Below are 24,128 nucleotides of genomic sequence, written 5' to 3'. Positions count from 1 at the left end.
CCTAGGGGGACTAGTACAATAAAAAAAAAAGTTTAAAATAATAAAAAAACAGAAAAAAACTAAAAGTTCAAATCACCCCCCTTTTGCCCCATTGAAAATTAAAGGGTTAAAAAAATAAAAAATATACATGTATTTGGTATCGCCGCGTTCAGAAATGCCCGATATGTCAAAATATAAAATCAATTAATCTGATCAGTAAACGGCGTAGCGTCAAAAAATTCCAAACACCAAAATTACGTTTTTTGGTTGCCGCAAAACGCAATAACAGGCGATCAAAACGTAGCATCTGCACAATAATGGTACCATTAGAAACATCAGCTCGAGACACAAAAAATAAGCCATCACTAAGCCATAGATCTCAAAAAATGAGAATGCTACGGGTTTCAGAAAATGGCGTAAAACGTCCGCCACGTTTATTGGACAAACTTGTGATTTTTTTTAACCCCTTAGATACAAGTAAATCTATACATATTTGGTGTCTACAAACTCGCACCGACCTCAGGCATTACAATGACACATCAGTTTTACCACACAGTGAACATGGTGAATAAAATATCCAAAAAACTATTGTGCAATCACACTTTTTTTGCAGTTTTTTCACACTTGGAATTTTTTTGCTGTTTTCCAGTACACTATATAGTAAAACTTATGCTTTCATTTAAAAGTAAAACTCGTCCTGCAGAAAACAAGCCCTCACATGGCAAGATTGACAGAAAAATAAAAAAATTACGGCTCTCGGAAGAAGGGGAGCAAAAAACAAAAACGCAAAAACGGAAAGTGCCCGGGGGCTGAAAGGGTTAAAAATACTCACTACACCTCTAAATGAATGTGTTATGCAGTGTTGTTTCCAATATGTGGTCATTTGTGGTGTTTCCGCAGCCCTGGCACATCCAGAGCGTGGCTAATGGAAGCCATAATCTATTCAAATGGAATATGTGTTCTAAATAACAAGTTGTGTTCCTTCCCATCATATCTCCTCCGTGTACTCAAATAGTACTGTAAAATCACATATGGGGTATTACCACTTACGGTAAAAATTGCATAACAACTTGTCCTGTCCCTTTTCTATTCTTACCCTATGTGTGAAGTAAAATGTTATCTAAAAAGACATATATGCATGTTTTTCTCACTATTTCACATGAAATCAGAATAAACCTTTCCCATTTTAGGTCAATTAGGAACCAAAATAATTTATATTTGTCAAATGCCAGAATAATAAGAGAGAGAATGTTTTAAGGCATTTTTTATTACTTTCTGTAAAGTTAAAGTTTACATACATTAAGAGTAATATGCCCTTAAACAATATGGGACAGCCCATATGAGGATGTCATGTTTTTGGAAGCTGCTGATAGGTTTATTGACATTTGAGTTAATTAGAGACACATCTGTGGATGTATTTTAAAATGCACACATGAAACACACTGCTTCTGTGTGTAGCATCATGGAAAAGTCAAAAGAAATCAACCAAGATCTCAGGAAAAGAATTGTACACTTGCACATGTCTGGTTCATCCTTGGGAGCAATGTCCATATACCTGAAGGTGCCTTGTTCATCTGTACAAACATATATTTGCATGTACAAACAAGTTGAATGTCATCCGAGTGCAGTCCGATGTTTCACATAGACTTGTATGGGTGCGAGTGATCTGAGATTCGCAGATAATTGCAGCATGCTGCGATTTTTTAATCAGTCCAATTAGGGCTCAGGAAAAATTTGCAGATCAGAGCTGCAGCACTATTTTAAATGGAGCCGAGTGCAATGCGAGATTTTCTCACATTGCATTTGTGTGAGTCATACATTCCTGTGAGCGTACTGTAACTTTGAAACACGGGAGTGACAACATCATATTATAGGGTTGTTTTTGCTGCAGGAGGGACTGGTGCACTTCACAAAATAGATAGCATCATGAGGAAAGAAGATTATGTGGCAATGCTGAAGCAATATCACAAGACATCAGCCAGGACCTTAAACCTTGGGCAGAAATGGGTCTTCTAAATGGACAATGACCCAAAGCATACTGCCAAACTGGTTACAAAGTGGCTTAAGAATAACAAAGTCAATGTTTTGGAGTGGCCATCACAAAACCCTGATCTCAATCCAATTGAAAAGTTATGGGCAAAGCTGAAAAGGCAGGGGTGAGCAAGGCGACCTACAAACATGGCTCAGTTACACCAGTTCTGTCAGGAGGAATGGGCCCAAATTCCTACTAGCTATGGTGAGAAGCTTGTGGAGGGATATCCAAATCATTTGACCCAAGTCATACAGTTTAAGAGCAATGGTACCAAATAATAATGAAATATATTTAAAGTTTTGACTTTTTTGATGAAAAAAGCTTAAAACATTCTCTCTCTCTCTCTCATTATTCTGGCATTTGGCAAATATAAATAATTTTGGTAATCCCAATTGATCAAAAATAGTAAAGGTTTGTTCTGATGTCATGTGTATGTAAACCTTTGGTTTCAACTGTAGGCGTTTCGGCATTTTTGGCACCTCAGGGACTCTGCAAATATAACACTGTCTAAATTTGTGTTCCAAAGATCAAATAGTGCTGTTCACTTTCCGTGCCCTGCAATGTGCCACACCATTAGATTTTGACCATGTTTTCAGCAGAAATTGCGTAGCAAACTATGGGGTCCATTTTCTTTCATTATCCATTGTCAAAATTACAAATGTGGTGCTAAAATAATATTATAGTGGAAAAAAAGTAACAATGATTTTCACATCTACATTTTAAAATATTCTGTCAAGCACCTATGTGTTGAAAATGCTTGATTGCTCTCAGTGAGAGAAGCAAAATTATAATTTTGTAGTTGTGATACCTTTTAATGTCTAAAATAAAATAAAATGGTGTTATAAAGCAAGCTTTCGAGACTCCTTAGGTCTCTTCATCAGGCATGATATGACAAAATATCTGAAGAAACACAAATATATACACAAACAGAGAAGAGGGATGGCATAATAAAAGGATATTTAAATAAACAAACACTAAGCTTAGATAATGATTCCTTTATTAGCTTTGATTAGTGGTGTAAAAATTTTAGTGTCCAATATCCAGAATGTACCGCACATCTATGGAACACAACTGGCTAACACAATACCAAAACTTTTTTTCTTTTAATTGAAAATGCTCCACACACCCAACCATAAATTCTTTGAATGGTCTAGTTTCCAAAATGTGGTCACTTGTGGGGGTTTCTGCTGATTAGGTACTTTAGGGGCCTTGCAAATGTGATGTGCCCGCAATCTATTTCAGCCAAATTTGTGTTCTAAAATTCAAATGATGCTCCTTCCCTTCTGAGCCAAGCTGTTTGTACAAACAGAGGTTTCTGAACACTTATGCTCAGAAGAAACTGTGTAGCAAATTTTGGGGTCAATTTTGAAATGATATTTTTTGTAAAAATGAATATTTTGGGACTAAAGTAACATTTTTAGGTAAAATGTATTTATTTTTTTTCATTCCAATTTGCATTCATTCCTGTGAATAATCTGAAGGGTTAATAATCTTTTTGGATAAGGTTTCGAGTACTTTGAGGGGTGCAGTTTTTAGAATGGAGTAACTATTGGGTATTTTCTGTCACTTAGGCATCTCAAAGTCACTTCAAATGTGATGTGGTCCCTAAAAAAATGGTTTTGTAAATTTTGTTGGAAAAATGAGAAAATTGTTGAAAAACTTTGAACCCTTCTAACATCATAAAAAAATAAATTATGTTTCAAAAATTGTGCAATTGTAAAGTAGAAAAGTGGTAAAAGTTATTTATTAACTATTTTGCATGACATAACTCTCTGGTTTAATGACACAAAACCTAAAAGTTGGAAAATTTGCCCACTTTTTGCCAAGTTTCCAATATTTTCACAAATAAACACAAAAAATATCATCCTAAATTTACCACTAACATGAAGTCCAATATGTCACAAAAAAAAAAATCACAGAATTACTGGGATCCGTTGAAGCGTTCCAGAGTTATCACCTCCTACGGTGACACTGGTCAGAATTTGAAAATTGTCCTGATCATTAAGGACAAACTTGGCTTTGTCATTAAGGGGTTAAATAATTTAGAAGCATAATGCAGTGTCAGATTTGTGAGCCTGCTTTAATTGCTGAAACATTCCAAAATTAGCCTTTTTGAGGTCAAATAGAAAAAGCTATAGCTTTATTTTTACAAAGGGTGGTGCAAAAATGATCGCCTTGGAAAGTGTCAACAGCTTTTTTTGCTAAATGAAAATACTGAAGCTTCTTCACAAGCCATCCAAGATGTATTCCTTTATTTTGGATGCAAAACATCTGTCTTAGGTACTTTTGAAAATAAAAAAGCAATGACTTCTCAACTAGGTGTGAAAAAATGATCCCTTTTTTGAGATCCGCAATAGGTTTTCTATTCTAAAACAAGTAAACAATTCCAAATCAAGCCTCCAAATTTTTTACACAACCATAATAGAAATGAGTTTACATTGGGGCAATAAATAGATATTGATTAGATTGAAGTTTCTTCAGCTTTCAGACCACCCCTTTAATGCTTTAGTGGAATGTGTTATGACATAAAATGTCTGAAATGATTTTGAATTTCAGATATAAATATTTTTATCTCTTTTTCTAAATCTCAGCAGTTTGAAGAGAAGTTAGACAGACTTCATGAAATGAGACTGCCCGCTGAATATAAACTGCCAAGCAGGCGCACGGCAAGTTCCGCATTCATTGCTCTGTGAACCGAGTGGACGTCAAGTAAACATTATTAATAACTATTGATTTGTAAAATGATTGATGTAGTAATATATGTTGTGTTTCCCAAGTGAGCATTTTGTTTGACAGCTTGTTCTCATAAATACACTCCAGTGGGTTTATCAGATTTCTATCTGCCTTACAATGGTGTTTTTTTAGGCTGGAATGCCTTAAACTATAATGCATAATAGAGATATTGTTTGACCATTAGTTACTGTTCTCTTTCTTCTTTACATTATTTTACATCTAACATTACTATCAGCCATGATTCCTTCACTCCAGTTTACAACACCATAGCCATGCCCTTTTGTTGTGCACAGGGTCACACTAACGCACAGATTATATTCTTTGCTACCCTGAGAATTTAGTACAGCTTACCTCATCCGTCATATCTATGCTCTACATTAAGATTTGATGTCACATCTACGCAGAACTCTAATCTATGCACAACATTTATTTTGCTACTATTTTTTCTTTTTAGAGGAAATCTGTCACCAGGCAGTTCTTACCGCATCTAAGAACAGCATGATATCGGGCCAAAGAACCTGATTTCTGTGATGCAGGCCATTCTTGCAGTTTTGATAAAATCAGAGTTTTCTCTGCTGTAGATCTATCAGTTATCTGAATACTGAGCTCTGTATAACACCGGCCACAATACTGATTGGCCTTTGTGCATTCTGTACAGAAAGAAAGCTGCCAACCAGTAGTGTGTGTGTGTGTGGGGGGGTTATACAGAGCTTATTAACCTTCGTCCGGCTGAGTAGGTACAATTGTAACTATTCCGTTCTAAAATTGCAATCATTTTTTTTTTTCAAAAGCCGTAGAGGGCTGAAATTTCGTGACATCTCTGCAGTTTTGGTCCAGAATATATTGGCCAAATTTCAATAAATATCTCCACTCCCTTCTGAGATAAGGGGTCGCTGTTAACGTTGTAAAATTATGCAGCCTGACGAAGGTTTATATAGAGGACTACCTGGCAGCAGGTTTAGGAGTCCTCTAGTGATAACCTCCTCCTGATAAAACAGGCATTATAGCAAAACTTCAGCAAGTAGCCTAGTAAATGACACATCACTGGAATCAGAGTTTCTGTCTCTGTCTTGCTGCTCTCAGAGGTAGCAAAAACCAGGTGACAGTTTAACAAACATATTCAGGAGATGGGGGTGGTTAACGGCCAGAAAATGTGTTCAATTCTATACACACCGTAATATACTGCATTTTTCGTTTTATAAGACGTACTTAATTAGAAGATGCACTCCAAATTTAAAGATAAAAAAAAGTAAATAAAAAATAAGGTCCGTCTTATACGCTGGCGTTGTCTTACCGGAGGGGGCATGGCAGTGGTGGTGGAGTGGAGTCACAGGCGGCAGGGACGATGCTGGTGGGGCTGTGCTGGCAGCGGTGGGGTCTGTGCTGTCAACGGTGGGGTCTGTGCTGGCAGCGGTGGGGTCTGTGCTGGCAGCGGTGGGGTCTGTGCTGGCAGCGGTGGGGTCTGTGCTGGCAGCGGTGAGTCTGTTCTGGCAGAGGTGGGGTCTGTGCTGGCAGCGGTGTGGTCTGTGCTGGCAGCGGTGTGGTCCATGCTGGCAGCGGTGAGTCTGTGCTGGCAGAGGTGGGTCTGTGCTGGCAGCGGTGGGGTCTGTGCTGGCAGCGGTGGGGTCTGTGCTGGCAGCGGTGGGGTCTGTGCTGGCGGCGGTGAGTCTGTTCTGGCAGAGGTGGGTCTGTGCTGGCAGAGGTGGGGTCTGTGCTGGCAGCGGTGTGGTCCATGCTGGCAGCGGTGAGTCTGTGCTGGCAGAGGTGGGTCTGTGCTGGCAGCAGAAGCTGCAGTAGTTTTGTGTAGCAGGCCAGTGTGTTGGGTGTGCCAGATGCTCTGTCGGTGATCTGGGCTTCAAAGAAATGGCGCACGAAGTGGTGCATGCGCAGATGGAGCTGTCAGCCGAGAGCTTCATCTGTGCACGAGCTGACACTAGGCTCCATCATTTGAGCCAGTAGATCTGGGACACCAGCCGCACAGCCACCGCAGCTTCTGCGGCCAGCACAGCCACTGCAGCTTCTGTTGCCAGCATGCTGTCCAAACAAAGAGGCAGCCGGCTGCCTGCACAGAGAAGGAGCCGGCCGGCCGCACAGAGAAGTAGCTGGCTGCCTGCACAGAGAGGAAGCTGGCCGCCTGCACAGAGAGGAAGCTGGCCGCCTGCAAAGACAGCTGGCGGCACAGAGAGCCACCTGCACAGAGAGGCACCTGGCTGCCCTCACACAGAGCTGCCCGCAAAGAGAGGCAACCGGCTGCCTTCACAGACAGCCCCCTGCGCCAATTCTCCACCTCCCGGTAAGCTGTATTCGGATTTTAAGACGCAACCCTCCTTTTCCTCCCAAATTTTTGAGATGAAAAGTGCGCCTTATAATCCGAAAAATATGGTATCTTGTCTCCACTCCCATGAAGGTCTATTTATATATCAACACCCAAAATTAGTGTAACACAATGGAATAAATTGCAGATTTTTTTTATGACAGTAATGTTCTGATATACTATAAGCTCACTCCTATTAATGGGGCTGTGTCTGATAATGCAGCTCACCCACATTCACTTGTGTGTATCAGAGAGCCACATGGACTTTTCAGAGTGCCATATAACCCTTCATTCTGTTGATAAAGGGAAAATAGATCACTTTTGAGGATCAATTAATATAGACAACAATTATTTTAAAATAATGGTGATAATACTATTGAATAATTTAACACTCCTCCATTTAGCGGAGTTCAAAAATAAGTGGGGCAAGGTCACTGGACTACTAATCCAGGCACAAAAGTGGCCATACTGATAATCACAACATCAGTCATCAGCAGCTGTTTATTGTTCATCTCCAGGTATTTTGTACTTTGAAAAGACAGAACACTATTGATTGTTAATACAAAAAAGCGTGATACAATTTAAAGGGGCCTTATACTATTATCATAGATTTCTACAAGGTCTTGGGAGGATTGAACATCTCCCAATTCTGCCACTGGGTAGACACCATAGAATTTGGAAGGGTGAGCTTTTGCCATATATTATATCTTCTGTTATGTGCATGTATTATTAAGTAGGCAGTTAAACTCCTACAATGACACAGGGGTAATCCACTATAGAATGGTGGCAGCTATAAGGGTACTTTACACGCTGTGATATCGGTACCGATATCGCTAGTGAGTGTATCCGGTTCATACGGCATCACAGCGAGGTCACACGGCAGCCGTCCAATAGCAGAGGAGGGGCGGAGACATGCCGCCCACCTCCTTCCTTCCACATTGCCGGTGGACAGAGGTAAGGAGATGTTCGTCGGTCCTGCGGTGTCACACATAGCGATGTGTGATGCCGCAGGAACGAGGAACAACATCGCTAGTGCCCAAACAGTGATATTTGGTATTTGAACGACCTCTCCAAAACCAACGATTTTTACCACTTTTGCGATCGTTGAAGGTCGCTCGTACATGTCACACGCTGCGATGTTGCTAACGACGCCAGATGTGCGTCACAAACACCGTGACCCTGACGATAAATCGTTAGCAATGTTGCAGCGTGTCACCCTTTAGGAAAATGGCAACAATGCCATCGATGCTTCAGAGCTACACCAATAGTTTCACGGCATTGGAAGGAGGGTGGGTTTTTGACAAATACGGCTGCTCACTCTGTACAAGAGACTGAAGGACTAATTCTTAAACTACTTCTCCAAACATCAAGCATGTGGTAGGCAATTTAAAAAAAAAAAAAAAATATTGTAGGTATGTTTTATGACCCAAGTTATATATATATATATATATATATATATATATATATAAACATGTTTAGGAATATTGACCACATAGTTGTGCAGTAATCAAACATTTATTTTACGCAGAGAGAGTAAAACCGAGCAGCGTTCCTTTATGCAGAAATTCTATTAAAATAAACATTGTAGTAGCATTAATACTTTGTGACTCAATTACATTAATTAGCCAAATCTGCAATGATGCATGTTTTTCTTTTACCCCACTGAGACCCATTCAACTAAAAAGCACAAACTCTAACATCTTACTGTTTGATATAAATAATACATCAAAGCTTAAGTAGAATAACTGTCTTAAAGGGGTTTTCTAGACTAAAGAGACATTTTTGGAGTCATAGTGAAAGTGCGCAATGTACATACCATCAGAATTTCACTCTATTTCCAGCACAAGTGTGCAGCCATGTAATCACAAGTATCTGACCTGACTTGATGTTGCTCCACATCTCTCAATAGAACAACCACTCACAGAGGATAATAAAAGGGAATGTTGACAGTGTGCGCTTTGCGCACTGTCAGGATTCTGCAATCTGCTGTCACTCTTAGGGCTCATGTGCACGTAACTGCTGAATATTCTGCAGCGATTTGACAGCACATGTGTGTTTCAAATCTCTGCAGAAACACTGCATAATGGGTGCAGTTTTTGTTGTAGAAAAAAGCCAATTTCATGCGCTCTGGCTACTGCCCCCACCATAGACAGAGTGGGAGCTGCATCCATAGCGCACGGAATAATTGACATGCTCATTTTATGAACGAACGGATTGGGGTCAAAATTTTAGCACCCAAATCGCTGCGTTCATAAAAGCATCGTGCGCACGTCTCATGCACAATCTTCATAGATTGTGCAGGGGACACAGGACGCATGCATTTACACTGCAGTGCAATACGCAGCGTAAATGCATGTAAGTACGCAACGTGCACATGAGCCCTTATGCTGAATCCTGACAGTGCACAATGTGCTTGAAAAAGCCCTTTAACTTAGTGTCTGGATTCATTATCCACAACATTAGAACATTTGTCTTGTTTCTAGACGAGACATTCATAAATCTATTACCTATTTTGTGAACCATAATAACTGTCAAATATTATATAATTATCCCAGACATTGCAGGTGCCTATATGTAGATACACAATAACACACAATAACATTTAGCGAGGCCAACATGACATTGAATCAAAGCAGAAATATCAAGGTCGAAGGCCTTATCATTACATTGTGTTTTCAGCGATAATGTGTCAAAGTTTTTGAAATCTCTATGAAAATAAAATAATCTGCATAGCCAGGTGTGTACACTGCATGCCCTTCAGATGCCAAAGGTGGAAGGATTCCTCAGCCGTTCTACATTCCTACGGTGCATTGTACATTCCTGTCTACTGGAAGCCTGGCCGAACATAGCTACTGCTGTCAATCTATCATCCCGCAATCAATACTCACCCATCTCTGTCGTAAATACCAAGAGGGGAGATGTGAAAATTAAAAAAAAAAAATGCAGCCAATAGAGACGATGTGTCCCTTGCAGCTTGCAGGCTGTGAGTAAGGGATAGATTTTTATATCTCTCTTGCTCCCTCTCTGTTTCTCTCTCCCTCCCTCTCTCTTTTCAATGACCCAGCTCCTCAAATGCATTTAATACCCCCTAATTACTTAATCTCTGACAACAGCTTACATGCCAGGCACTGAATTGTCAAGAGCAGAAAGGTAAACATAGAAATCGCATTGTAGTGGGGTGGCGGGAAGCTGTACAAGCTCCATTCTCTATTTCTCTGGGAATTTATATTCCATCTTACCCAGCGACTTATTATTTAGCTAGACACATTTACAATGGGAATCGTCCTCTGTTCTCCATGCCGCACTATAAATAGATTTCTTTTGAAGGGGGTTGGGGGGATTGCTACAGTGGAGACATGACATCCGAGGAGAAAAACATAGAAATTACGTGGGTGAGACAACTGATAGAAAATAAACGTCTAGGGATTTTTTAACCACTTCCCAACAATAGTGATGAGCGATGACTTGTAGGCGCTTTGAGAGAAACAGTGAGTTAAGAGATTTTAAAGAGTCACGTCTTACAATACCTCAGAGTAATGTCAATGGGTTTGTCAATAGGAATGAATTCTTTAAATTAGATATACAAGATGTCCAAGTAGAAGAGCAAGTGAACTAATTGGTGTCTAGTAAATGCCTTTCACATTTCTAGTCGGGTACCAAAAGTTAAGGTGACTTTTATGTACCTTGCATGGGTACTGAACAAAAGACTAAATCGGTAAGATGGTAAGAAAATGCATGGTGATTTTTCATTTTTTTACCTGCTTAGAAGATAAGTAGAAGCAGCTCACCAATTGGAAACGGCATAATATAATTTTATTACAAGCTACAACTTTATTTTTTCAAAGCATTGAACCAGCTACTTTTAATGATAGAGATACATACAGATATACATATCTGGGAAGCTCCCACTCCTGGATAATCCCCAGTAACGAATAGTATGGGGATTACACGGTTGCGCAGGCCCCTCACTATGTTTATTATAATTTGTCTTGCTGTTTAAGGGTTAATTAATTTATGGTATAAGGGTTAACATGAACAGGCTGGATCTGGTTTGATCAGCCTCTTGCATGCCTTTTCTCAAGTTTGCTCATTGGTTGGTTTTGAAAAAGTGCGGGAATTTGAGCTGTTAGTTTTCAGTCAACGGTGTCAGTCACACCTGGAAGAAAAGAAGATTTGGATGAAGGACCTTTATTCCTCAGCAGTTCCTGCTCAAGAGCAGAGAAAAAGGAGGAGAAGAATGTCTGAAGTCACGCCACTCCTCCGACAGTGTTTCAGAAACAACGGTGGATGTGGTGCCGAATGTTCCCTCCAAGGTTACTGAAGTCAGAAGTGGCAAGATTAGGATTACTCTATGGAAGAAGAGGAGAGAAATACAGTTTACTCACCACAGCTGATCGCTGTGAGTCAAGCAAGAAATTGGCTGAAGCATCGCGCAACCACGGGGAGTTATTGCGAGATCAGATGACGTCATTGCAGATGTCAGCTTTGGCCTCGTGGAAGCAGGCATGAGCATAACGCAGCTCCTGCCAATCTCGTCAGGCAGCATTACTTTCTTCTGCCGGCTCCTGTCATTGGCCCATCATGCCTCATGCCTCATCTATTGGTCCGGGGCATTCCGGTGGCATGGTGCAGACTCTAGGCCGGAGTGCCTTGCCTCTGTTAAGGCAAAAGAGTGTATCAAGGGCAGAGGCAGCACTCCGAGTTTAGAGTTAACACCAGGAAGAGGTGGGTCTCTCTTAGGTCCGCAGCAGCCAGGTGATAGAAGTCAAGGAGGTCTGACGGCGTGCAGAGAAGATCGCAGTGGTGAGAATTTTATATGTATACTTGTTTTAAATTCTTGTTAGGTTGACACCATCAAGGGCATAGTCATTAGTTTTATGTCTGACGTGCTGTCTAGTAAAGAGTTTACAGTAGGACAGCCTGAGTTAGACACACACATTAGTGATGGATGTTAAGGGATTTTTTAGTATCTCATTTAAGGAAGCACTGTGTGATCCACCATTCGGGTTTCCATCTCAATGCTTCTGTATTTAAAAAAAAAAAAAAAATTTTGGGAGACTGGAATTCATTGATTTCCCTGTTGTCGGTCATTAAGGAACCTCTGCATACAGTTTAAAAGCCTGACAGCAAATATGATTATGGGGTTTATTTTTAAAAAAAGTTTTTCCTAATGTCCACAGTGGTCTTTTCAACATGTAGACATTATTTTGTAGCCTTATTGTGGTTGGGTCAGGTACACCTGACTTAATTACAATAAGTCTTTCCGCAAAAAGGATGGTGGTACATTTGTGTTTTTTCCAAAAAAAAAAAAAGGTTTTTAAGGTTGCTGGATTGTGGCTTGTCTTGATGCTGCCACAACGTAATAGTTTTGGCAGTCACATGTTAAGTCTTAATCCAAATAAAGGGGGGTTTACTTAGAATTTGTTAGTTGTACTGCAGGTGGCAAATTAATTGCCCCTTTCGGCACAACTGTGCATTTTGTGGTGGGTTCCATCCCGTGTCAAAATGCTTTATGAAGCCTGGTTAACTCAGTCAGCAGCCCTTGTACCCGTGGGAATATTTTTCAAAGGCACTGACTGGGCTAGAAGCGAATGTTTCCCTGGCTAGAACATTTCCCAGACAAGCAGGAAGCCAAACTGACTCTTCAGGACTTTAAGGAGGGGTTTTACATTCCTTCATTTAAAGGCAGGTTTGTGCTGTTTCAAGGAACTTAAATCAATTAATTCTCAAATGGATATAGTTAAGGGGGCTTTACACGCTACGACATCGCTAATGCGAACTCGTTGGGGTCACGGATTTGGTGACGCACATCCGACCGCATTAGCGATGCCGTTGCGTGTGACACCGATGAGCGATTTTGCATCGTTGCAAAAACGTGCAAAATCACTCATCAGTGACATGGGGGTCCATTCTCAAAATTCGCTACTGCAGCAGTAACGAGGTTGTTCCTCGTTCCTGCGGTAGCACACATTGCTCCGTGTGACACCGCAGGAACGAGGATCCTCTCCTTACCTGCCTCCCAGCCACTATGCGTACGGAAGGATAAGGTGAGCGGGATGTTACGTCCCGCTCATCTCCGCCCCTCCGCTTCTATTGGGCAGCCGCTCAGTGACGTCGCTGTGACGCCACACGGACTGCCCCCTTAGAAAGGGGGCGGTTCGCAAGTCACAGCGACGTCGCCGAGCAGGTAAGTATGTGTGACGGGTCCGGGCGATGTTGTGCGCCACGGGCAGCGATTTGCCCGTGTCGTGCAACAGATGGGGGCGGGTACCCACACTAGCGATATCAGGACCGATATCGCAGTGTGTAAAGCCCGCTTTAGATTTCACATTAATTGAAAAAAAAATTCTCTCAGGATAATTCACCACCCTTTTCTCCAAAAGGCTTAACTTTCTATGCTGAGGCAGACACAGTTGCTGCATCGGTGGGTTATGCATCCTTTGTTTTGGCAGTTGAATTATTGCGTCTTTTGCCCTGGTAAGTTGATTGCCAAATCTGTTGTCAAGTCAGCCTTTCGGACTTTTACCTATTGATCTCTCAGGGTTTAATTTTTTTTACGTGTCATTTTAATGGTGTTTTTATTTTGTTAAGTGTCTTCCCATTGTTTTTTATTGTCCTGTTTTTAATATTGAATCATTTTCATCCTTTTTTCATTTGTTTCATATGTTTGCGCTTAACTTTTATCAAATTTCACTAAGCTTATGGATTCTTTTTTGGCCCTTTGGCAAAATATTATGGACGCTAAGAAAATTGCGCTTAGTCTTCTTTTGGAAAAGGTCACATAATTAAAATTTCTCATTACCAAATAAAATTTTAGTTAGAAACAAAACTACCTTGTGTGAGCTTCAATCTCTGCTTGGTAGTTTGACCTTCACTTTGCACATTATGCCTATGAGGAGGGTGTTTTCAAGGCAGCCTTACAATGTGACGAAAGGGTTTTTTTGTCTGCAGGTTCTCATGTCAGGGTTTCTAAAGCTGGGTTCACACTAAGTGACAGCGACAACGACGTCGCTGTTACGTCACCATTTTCGGTGACGTAACAGCGACCTTGTAAGTCGCTGTTATGATCGCTGCTTAGCTGTCAAACACAGCAGAAGCAGCGATCATAACGTCGCTATGCTACATGTGCAGAGAGCAGGGAGCCACGCTTAGCGCTGGCTCCTTGCTCTCCTAGGTACAGTACACATCGGGTTAATTAACCCGATGTGTGCTGCAGCTACATGTCACAGTGCAGAGAGCAGGGAGCCGCGCGCACTGCTTAGCGCTGGCTCCTTGCTCTCCTTGCTACAGTATACATCGGGTTAATTACCCGATGCGTACTGCAGCCACATGTGCACAGAGCAGGAGCCGGCACTGGCAGCAAGGGCGGAGGCTGGTAACGAAGGTAAATATCGGGTAACCAGGGAAAGGTCTTCCCTTGGTTACCCGATGTTTACGCTGGTTACAGCTTACCGCAGCTGACAGTGCCGGCTCCTGCTCCATGCTCGCTTCATTTCGTCGCTCTCTCGCTGTCACACACAGCGATGTGTGTGTCACAGCGGGAGAGTGACGACCAAAAAATGAAGCTGGACATTCAGCAACGACCGGCGACCTCACAGCAGGGGCCAGGTCGTTGCTGGATGTCACACACAGCGACAGCGACGGGACGTCGCTGCAACGTCACAGAAAATGGTGACGTAGCAGCGACATCATTGTCGTTGTCGCTGTGTGTGACACCAGCTTTAGGACAGGAGACAGATCTGCATGTTTGGTTTGTATTTTTGCAGAATTTCTATGATATTAGTTGCATTCAGCATTAGTTTAGTTCATCCAAGAATTTATTTTGTCTACTAGTCCTGCTAATCAGAGAGGGTTGAGGCTATGGTCTGAGTCAGAGTTGCATTTGGAGTTAAGAAAAAAACAGGGGTTTTTAGATCTGCTTCCGGTTTTAATGGCTTTCTCTTTTTGGGGTATGGCGATAGCTAATAAGCATATAATTCTGTTGTCCAATAGTCCAGGTTCAATCCTTAGGAATAGTTCTTTATACTTTAAATGTGTTTATGTTGTTGGTATGCTTAGAAGTCTAGTTTAATGAGTGTTTAAAGTTTAATATTTTGGCTGAAATTGTCCTATGAATTTGGTATTGTTATACTTGCGGTTGATTGTTTTTCTTATTTGCAGTTTGAGGAATTTTTGGCAGTTATTTCGGTTCGGATGAGGTGATACTTCTTGTCTGCCTAAGGCCATATGCGCACATTGCGTTCTATTCCGCAGCATGTAAGTCACTCCATGTGCGTCTCAGAATGCAGTCGAAAAAGCTGCGTTCTGAGACGCATTCGGCAGAATGCAACTTGCGCACATTCCTGGAGAATTCATGCATTCTGGATGCTTGCTCTGCCGTAGACAGAGTGGGAAAAGCATCCAGAACGCACATTTTTCACAGTGCGGTCCCACTTGGCTCTGCAGCATCCCCATAGACTTGCAGCAGAGCCGAGTGGGACCCGCACTGTCAAAAAGAGCATGGCTGGCTGCGAGACAGAGCCGCGCGATTAGAATGAACTCGGATGAACTTCACCCGACTTCATTGTGATCGCACGGCTGTGTGTGTGTGCACCGTGGCTTGATTTGCGGTCACACGTGAAGGACTCACCTGTGATCTCAAATCCCCTGAGTGACTGCAGTGTGCCGCGTGATCAGCTGTGCTTTCAGGTTACTCATGGCCACAGCAGCAGTCCTCCACCTGAGAGTGGTGGCCACGAGTAACCTCAGTGACAGCACAGCTGATCGTGCGACTCACTTCAGTTGCTGCATGGAGCTGACAGGAGTGGCGGTGTTCTACTGCTGCTCCTGTCAGCTTCCGATGTTGCAGAGCTGAAAGCATTGTGGGACCTTGCGTGAATTACGTCGGACCTGGAGGTGTTTTTGAGGGGTTAATAAAGTGGTGAAAGAGGGTGTTTTTTTGTCTTTCATTACAAATAAAGGATTTTTAGGATGTGTGTGTTTATTTTCTTTAACTTACAGGTTAATCATGGAAGGTATCTCGGAGAGACGCCTGCCATGCTTAACCTGGGACTTGGTGGCAGCTATGGGCTGCTGCCATTAACTCTTTATTACCCTGTTTGCCACCGCCCCAGGGCAATTCGGGATGAGCCGGGTAAAGTCCTGGGACTGACGCATCTAATGGATGCAGCAATTCCGGGCGGCTGCTGGCTGATATTGTTAGGCTGGGGGCTCCCCATAACGTGGAGCCCCCCATCCTGAGAATACCAGCCTTCAGCCATGTAGCTTTACCCTGGCTGGTATCCAAATTGGGGGGACCGTACGTCGGGTTTTTTTTTTATTATTTTTTTTTTTTACTGCTTGATATAGACACGCCCACCAGCGGCTGTGATTGGTTGCAGTGAGACAGCTGTCACTCAGCGTGGGGACATGTCTGACTGCAATCAATCATAGACGCCGATGGGTGGGGGAAGCAGGGAATACGAGATGGATTATTGAGCGGCCGGCATTTTCAAAAGAGGAGAAGCTGCCACAGTGTGAACGCCGATCAATGCCATGTCAGTGATCGTGGATCGGTGAGTATGAGAGAGGGGGTGGGAGGGAGATACAGACATGGACAGAGAGAGATAGAGACATAGAGAGAGAGAGAGAGATCAACCAACAGACCGACCGACAGAGAGAGAGAGACGAAAGATCTGCCTTTGTTATGTAAAAAAACCATGCGGATGGCAACAAAAATGCAGTGCAAACGCACGGCTTAACATTTTGTCAGTGTTTTTCTACAACTCATTGATTTCAATGGGTGTAGAACGCAGCCAAAATGGCAAAAACAATTGACATGTTGCTTCTTGAAACGCAAGGTTTTTGACAAAATCTTTGACAATCAAAAACGCTGCGTTTTTGAAAGCATCGTGTGCACAAGAAAGAACTATTTTCCATAGACTTTGCCTGGAAATCAAAACACATGAAATTTTGCATTAAAACGCTGCAGCTCAAAACACTGCGGAAGCGCCTGAAAAAAAGCAACGTGCGCACATGGCCTAAACTATGGGTGATGATTTGCTTCTAATCCCTTTCTACATTAGGAATTCAGTGGCACCAAATACATGGAAGTCATATTCAATGGTGTGGGATTTGCGGTTAAAGTTTTTTATTCAGTGTAAAATTGTAATTATAATATATGTTTTATTAATTCTGTTCTTCAGTTTACAGAATTTTCCCTTCTTAGGCAAGTTTTTCATATTTTGTTCAAAACTTTGTCTATTTTGTTATTGGCTGAAGTTATGTGGTGAGGAACCTTTGTTTAGTTTTTTGCCCTATCAGGCGGTTATTGAAGCAGTAGTATCAGATAGCTTTTAGCTTTAAGCAAAACCCATGTTTTCTGGCCTGTTCAGGTAAGAGATATCCATTTTTAAGTTCATATGGTTATTTTTATATTAAGACAGAATAGGTGGTGTGAGGTAGCGACCACCAATGTGGTAAATGGTCGCTATGTGTCGCAATGGAGAAGGTCCCTGCGATATTAAAGTGAAGAAGTTGCTATGGGACTTGTAGTTCCACAAAGGCTTGGTTCTGCATATAAGGGTCAGGTTCCCTTTAACAATGCCAGTATGCTGTGCAGGTCTGAAAACACAAACCTCCACCTGTGGGTGTGTCCAGGCTGATTTAGGAGACTGTCAGTGTGTGTGGAGCAGCCCTGCATGATGAGCAGCCTCAGGCAGGTAAAGAGGCTGCTATTCTCAGAGAGGTTGGAGCCTCTGGAAGGAACCTGCCCAAGGAAGCGTGGGTTGCCTTCAACCATCTGGAACTGAGTGTGTGGAGGCTGAGGGAGCTCCACTCTGACACTTGTAGTGTCCAAACCTGAGCGGGCGGTCCGCTACAAAGACTGACCAGAAATCCGTGTCTCGTGGGGAGACAGCCATACCTTCACTATGGACATTAAATGGACTTGAAGCCCACGGTATGTGAAGGTGTTTTGTTTACCTTTTCCTTTAAGCCAGGAGAGGCTTCATTGTGTTTTGGAAGGGCAGTTTATGTTGGTTACTAATAAACTGCTGCATTTTTGAGAGAGACTGTGTTGCCTGTGTCTGCCTAAGCTACCCTGCATCGCTGCAAGCGAGTAAAACCCCCAGGTTGCGGTAAGCAACGTTTACAGTGGGTAAAGATACCTCTATTGGTTGAAACCAGATTATTGAATTGAAACAGTTGGCTGTAGGTTCACCTGGATATTTTAAGGGTCTTGTGTATGCATGAGAACCAGGGAGCCGAAAACAAAATTTCAATTTAATGCAGTTTGGAGGAAGTATTTTTTAAAATTGAATTTTAATAATGAGAAAGTTCATCCCACTGTTTGTGGATAGGAGCGTCAACAGATTCCGCTCTAGATGATCTTAATACACGTAAAATTCGGATAATTGGTAGGTGGGCTTCTAATGGATACAGGTTTTATATTTGTCCAAATTTATTCTGTGATTACCGGTAATTTCTTTTTTCCATTTTACAGTCTCAATAGTCGCTTGGTTGATCAGCTATTCTTTCTTACTTTGAACACAATGGAGAGTGGCTGTTAGGAATTATTCAGAAAATCTCTCCTTCAATAAAGAAGTTCTGAATGTATTCCAGTTCGGTATGAGAGGCATGCAGCTAGGAAATTGGGTATTTATTTAAAAAAAAAAATTCTCAGAGATTTTTTCCTTATTTTGACTTAATCGTTATCCAGGTTAGCATGAATCATTTATATAATATTTAATAATTGGACCTTGTCTGGGAGCTTTGTGGGAACTTAACTTTAGTCAAGTTCCCTAATTTCCAGGTAATTCGATTGTTTCTTCGGAGAGTATTATTTTGGAATTAAAGCAGCATGTTTTTATGAAAAAAGCAGCAAGAGGTTAGACTGTGCTATATAAAAAAAATATATATATTTTCTTTGGGAGAGTTTTTTCCTGCAGCCTTGTCGATTTGGAGGACTTCATTTCTGGACTGTATGGTCACCATAGAATTCACTTTTTGTTACATGAGTTCGAACATTTTTAATTTGGTTTACGGAGGATTATTGAGCAATGGCTCTGGTGTTTTGGGGGGCCATGAATCATTGATACTTGGCCGTTTGGGTAAAATCACCCAATGTTGTTGGGTGCATTTTGGTTGTTTTTTATGGTAATTTAATAATTATATTGGATGAATTATCTTGTGAGGTATTATGGAATTTTAATTAATTATTTACATCAAGTAACCATTAATAAAACACCACGGCCATTGTTAATCCAAATTTGTTGTCCAGTGTATTTATTTATTAAGTTTAAGAATGTGGGCCCTGTGCCACCATGGATAATCCCCAGTAACGAATAGTATGGGGATTACATAATTGCACAGGCCCCTCACTATGTTTATTAATAGGGATTAGCTAATGTATTCGCCACTATTCGGTATCCAATGGATAATGGGGTATTCGAGGTATTTGCTATTCGAAGGCTAAAATAGTATTCGCTTTGATACTTTCATTTTCATTTCTGCCTTCCTGGCGCCTTTTTCCAGCCAATGAATACATCTAACATTGCTTGCCTTCACAGTAAAGCTGGTGTCACACATAACGATGACGATAACGACGTCGCTGCTACGTCACCATTTTCTGTGACGTTGCAGCGACGTCCCGTCGCTGTCGCTGTGTGTGACATTCAGCAACGACCTGGCCCCTGCTGTGAGGTCGCCGGTCGTTGCTGAATGTCCAGCTTCATTTTTTGGTCGTCACTCTCCCGCTGTGACACACACATCGCTGTGTGTGACAGCGAGAGAGCGACGAAATGAAGCGAGCAGGAGCCGGCCTCTGGCAGCTGCGGTAAGCTGTAACCAGCGTAAACATCGGGTAACCAAGGGAAGACCTTTCCCTGGTTACCCGATGTTTACGCTGGTTACCAGCCTCCGCTCTTGCTGCCAGTGCCGGCTCCTGCACTGTGACATGTGGCTGCAGTATGCATCGGGTAATTAACCCGATGTATACTGTAGCAAGGAGAGCAAGGAGCCAGCGCTAAGCAGTGCGCGCGGCTCCCTGCTCTCTGAACTGTGACATGTAGCTGCAGCACACATCGGGTTAATTAACCCGATGTGTGCTGCAGGAGAGCAAGGAGCCAGCGCTAAGCGCGGCTCCCTGCTCTCTGAACATGTAGCACAGCGACGTTATGATCGCTGCTTCTGCTGTGTTTGACAGCTAAGCAGCGATCATAACAGCGACTTACAAGGTCGCTGTTACGTCACCGAAAATGGTGACGTAACAGCGACGTCGTTGTCGCTGTCGTTTAGTGTGACACCAGCTTAACGCCACAGTTATCTTTGTTGTGGTGTTACTGTAATTGTCTTAGCCGCACAGCGTGATAGGGGCTATATAAGGCTGTCGCCATTTTGTGCACGCATTCATTCCGGAGCTGGCAGTGTCGATAGACTGTACTGTGTGCGGGACAGCGTTTATACAGCGAACTAATATTAGTCCTTGTAAGGGCTGAACACAGTGTCCATTAGCTGCCAGCAACTGTGTAAATCGTAGAACCAGGTATAGGGACAGTCTAGTGCGTTCTATGAGATGGTGTTCCTGCTGCAAAATCCAAAATAGTCCTTTTGAGGGCTGAAGATAGTGTGCATTAGGTACTAGCAGGTGAAGAAATCTCAGAATATAGTGTCAGTGTTAGTGCATTACTTTTTTCGATGAGATCCATTCCTGTTTTAAACCGCCCAAAAAAAAAAATCCTCTTATTAGTGCTGCATACGGTCTGTTACTGCAGTGTGTGATATAGTGAAAACTTATTCACAGGCAGGGAGAGATTTAAAGCTGTCCTGACATCTGATACTAATAATCAACAATCTCAGCACTGCTACATCCCTTGTGTATGTTCTACTAGGAATAGGTATTACAACTTCCTAAAAAGGCCCCAAAATTGACAAAACAATGGGTTCAGATGTAGTGTAGTGCCTGTCAGCCACCATCTCAATTCATACCAGTACAGTTGCGTTCTTGTGTTGGCTTCATAGCATACATAAACTCCATAGTACCCTACTGCTAAAAAAAACCAGTGTAAGTTTAAAAAAAATTAATAAATAAAAAATTGCTGTCATAGCCTGTAGTTCTGCCTAAAGCCAAATACCATAATATATAGCATCCTGATGGTGGCTTCATATCTTACAGAACTTAGATAGTGGCCTGCTGCAACTAACACACAGTGTCAGTGTTAGCAAATTTTTATTAAAAGGGTTGCTCAAAAAATCTCTTAAGAGACACAAAGTATTAAAACTTAACATTTATTCAGACCGTAATAAAAGTGAACAGGGTCAGTAGTGAACGTGATTTAAAAGAAAACCCATATGGTGCCTGGTCACAGCCACATAAGTACCAGCACCAATGTGTATGACACACACGATACACCCATAAGTGTAATGACCAATATGGCCATACACAAACCAAACCTCATAGAGTGACCACCTCAAACAAAGGTGGACTAAGGAAATAGTGATGGGAACAAGACCTTAATCGATTTTCATAGCCTAGGAAGCCACCCTAATTCAAAATGGATCCTGCCAAAAAGGAAAGGTTTCACCAATTCAGATGGTCTTTTCAATACAGAAAACCTGGGATGTCATGATTCCTCATATACCATCTAACGTCCTTCATTGGTTTGACTCATAATGCAGGTTGATAAAGAACTTCCGACGCGTTTCAATAGATCTTCAGGGAAGTCAATATTAATAAAAAATGCTCCGCATTCTGTCAGTGCACATCAGAGCAACTGACCATAGTAAACACCCTTTGCTGGACTGTAAATAGAACAAATGAAACAAAACATCTCTAGAAACCCACCGCTTACTAAATCATCACAAATAATGCTTGGTTCCAAAGCGGGAACACTTACCACACATGTCCTCCACAAACAAGACTGATTCGAATGTGCCACGCTCCAGAGACATGGGCAGCGCCATTTTATGCGCAGTTTACCCTATTCAGGCGTGTGACGTGTATACCTGGAAACACGTGATACCGGAAGCAGGCACGTCATTAAGAAAAGCCGGCCGCGTCATCAACCAGCGCCAGCCAATACACCCGATGATGCTACATGCGCATAACGCTGGAGTCATAGGGGAAAGTGCGGTCACGAGGTTATGGGCGGCACTTACTGATGACACTCACAGCGCCGCCCATAACCTCGTGCCCGCGCAAAGCGTCACTAGCGGTCACACGTGCACGCAGTGCACGGCACCGCTACAGTGGAACAGCGCATGCGCGGGACCACGGGCACCCAGGGGTGGCGTCCTGAGCTTTTGAAATTCAGCGTTCGGGGGCGGCGTAAATCTGCAGAAGGACAGCAACGGACCCCAGGCAGCCCGCCCCCATGGAAGATTTTAGAAATTTGCATACGAAAAGGTACCAGTTTACAAAGTGTTTATTTTGGTATAAAAGGTGCCAAAAAAAACTATAGGAAGCTTCCTAGAATGCAGCCCAGGAGCTGCAGAGGGGGGAACTTTTAGCTTTATAGCTAAATTTCTGATGACAGGTTCCCTTTAAGGTCTTATTCCCATCACTATTTCCTTAGTCCACCTTTGTTTGAGGTGGTCCCTCTATGAGGTTTGGTTTGTGTATGGCCATATTGGTCATTACACTTATGGGTGTATCGTGTGTTTCATACGCATTGGTGCTGGTACTTATGGTGCCTGGTCACAGCCACATATGTGTTTTCTTTTAAATCACGTTCACTAGTGACCCTGTTCACTTTTATTACAGTCTTAATAAATGTTAAGTTTTAATATTTTGAGTCTCTTAAGAGATTTTTGTGAGCAACCCTTTTGCTATTAGATATACCTTTCTATTTGAGAGTCTGTATATTGGTATTTATTGCTATTACATTTGCAAATTTTGATTAATATTTGGTGTCACTGGCTCTACTTCTGCCTCAAAGCCAGTACCTTCCTAACAGGAACCTAGCATACTTTTGGTGGCTTCATATCTTACAGAACTTAGATAGTGGCTTGCTCTTATTAAAACACATTGTCAGCGTTACCAAATTTGCATTAATAAGTCAGTGTCAGTGGCTCTACTTCTGCCTCAAGACCAGTACCTTACTAGCAGCAACCTAGCATACTTTTGGCAGCTTCATATCTTACAGAACTTAGTTAGTGGCTTGCTGAAACTAAAACACAGTCTCAGTGCTACCAAATTTTTATTAATACTCTGTGTCAGTGGCTCTACTTCAGCCTGAAGGCCAGTACCTTCCTAGCAGCAACCTAGCATACTTTTGGCGGTTTCATATCTTACAGAACTTAGGTAGCAGCTTGCTATTATTAAAACACATTGTCAGTGTTACCAAATTGTTATTAATAAGTCGGTGTCAGTGGCTCTACTTCTGTCTGAAGGTCAGTACCTTCCTAGCAGAACCTAGCATACTTTTGGCGGCTTCATATCTTACAGAACTTAGAAACTGGCTTGCTCTTATTAAACCACGGTGTCAGTGTTACCAAATTTTGTATTAATACTCGGTGCCAGTGGCTCTACTTCTGCCTCAAGGCAAGTACCTTACTAGCAGCAACCTAGCATACTTTTGGCGGCTTCATATCTTACAGAACTTAGATAGTGGCTTGCTCTTATTAAAACAGTGTCAGTGTTACCAAATTTTTATTAATACTTGGTGTCAGTGGCTCTACTTCTGCCTGAAGGCCAGTACCTTCCTAGCAGCAACCTAGCATACTTTTTCCTTTAACTATTGGGTTTCCAAGCTCAACACTTGGCTAGACCTCGCCTTGTATCCTTTGGAAGTACTAGCTTGCCCTGCTGCTAGTGTGTTGTCTGAGCGTGTTTTCAGCTCAGCGGGGTCAATAATATTTCACAGAAGAAAATGGTTTGAAGTGAACTAACTACCAGTATTTCACAGAAAAAGTCACTTTCTAAAATATCAATTCTTTATTATACAAAAAATATTTTTTATAAAAATTTTTACATACAAAAAACCTTAAAGGAGTTGTCCGACATTAGCTTACCAAAAAATGTTGAGTTTATCTGTGCTGTATTGTCATATAAAACACCCCTACATTGTTATTTTTTGTTTTTTGACTTTTGTT

The 24,128-nt window shown here is 42.0% G+C and overlaps 1 protein-coding gene across 2 annotated transcripts in view; it reads right to left on the bottom strand.

Moving 5' to 3' along the window:
* The window catches only part of LOC142311030 (rap1 GTPase-GDP dissociation stimulator 1-like), a 331,284-nt gene extending 321,196 nt beyond the window's left edge, over positions 1–10,088 (bottom strand). The window contains exon 1 of one of the 2 annotated variants that reach the window (XM_075349022.1): positions 9,947–10,088. In XM_075349022.1, the coding sequence (XP_075205137.1) occupies positions 9,947–9,950 (4 nt within the window). In that variant the 5' untranslated portion in view covers positions 9,951–10,088. The remainder of the gene's footprint in view (positions 1–9,946) is intronic. The other variant, XM_075349021.1, reaches the window with a different exon arrangement.
* Between the last annotated feature and the right edge of the window lie 14,040 nt (positions 10,089–24,128).

Source organism: Anomaloglossus baeobatrachus, chromosome 5 (genome assembly GCF_048569485.1).
Source record: "Anomaloglossus baeobatrachus isolate aAnoBae1 chromosome 5, aAnoBae1.hap1, whole genome shotgun sequence".
NCBI classification, from domain to species: Eukaryota; Metazoa; Chordata; class Amphibia; order Anura; family Aromobatidae; genus Anomaloglossus; species Anomaloglossus baeobatrachus.
This window is presented reverse-complemented; position numbering and strand designations above follow the sequence as displayed.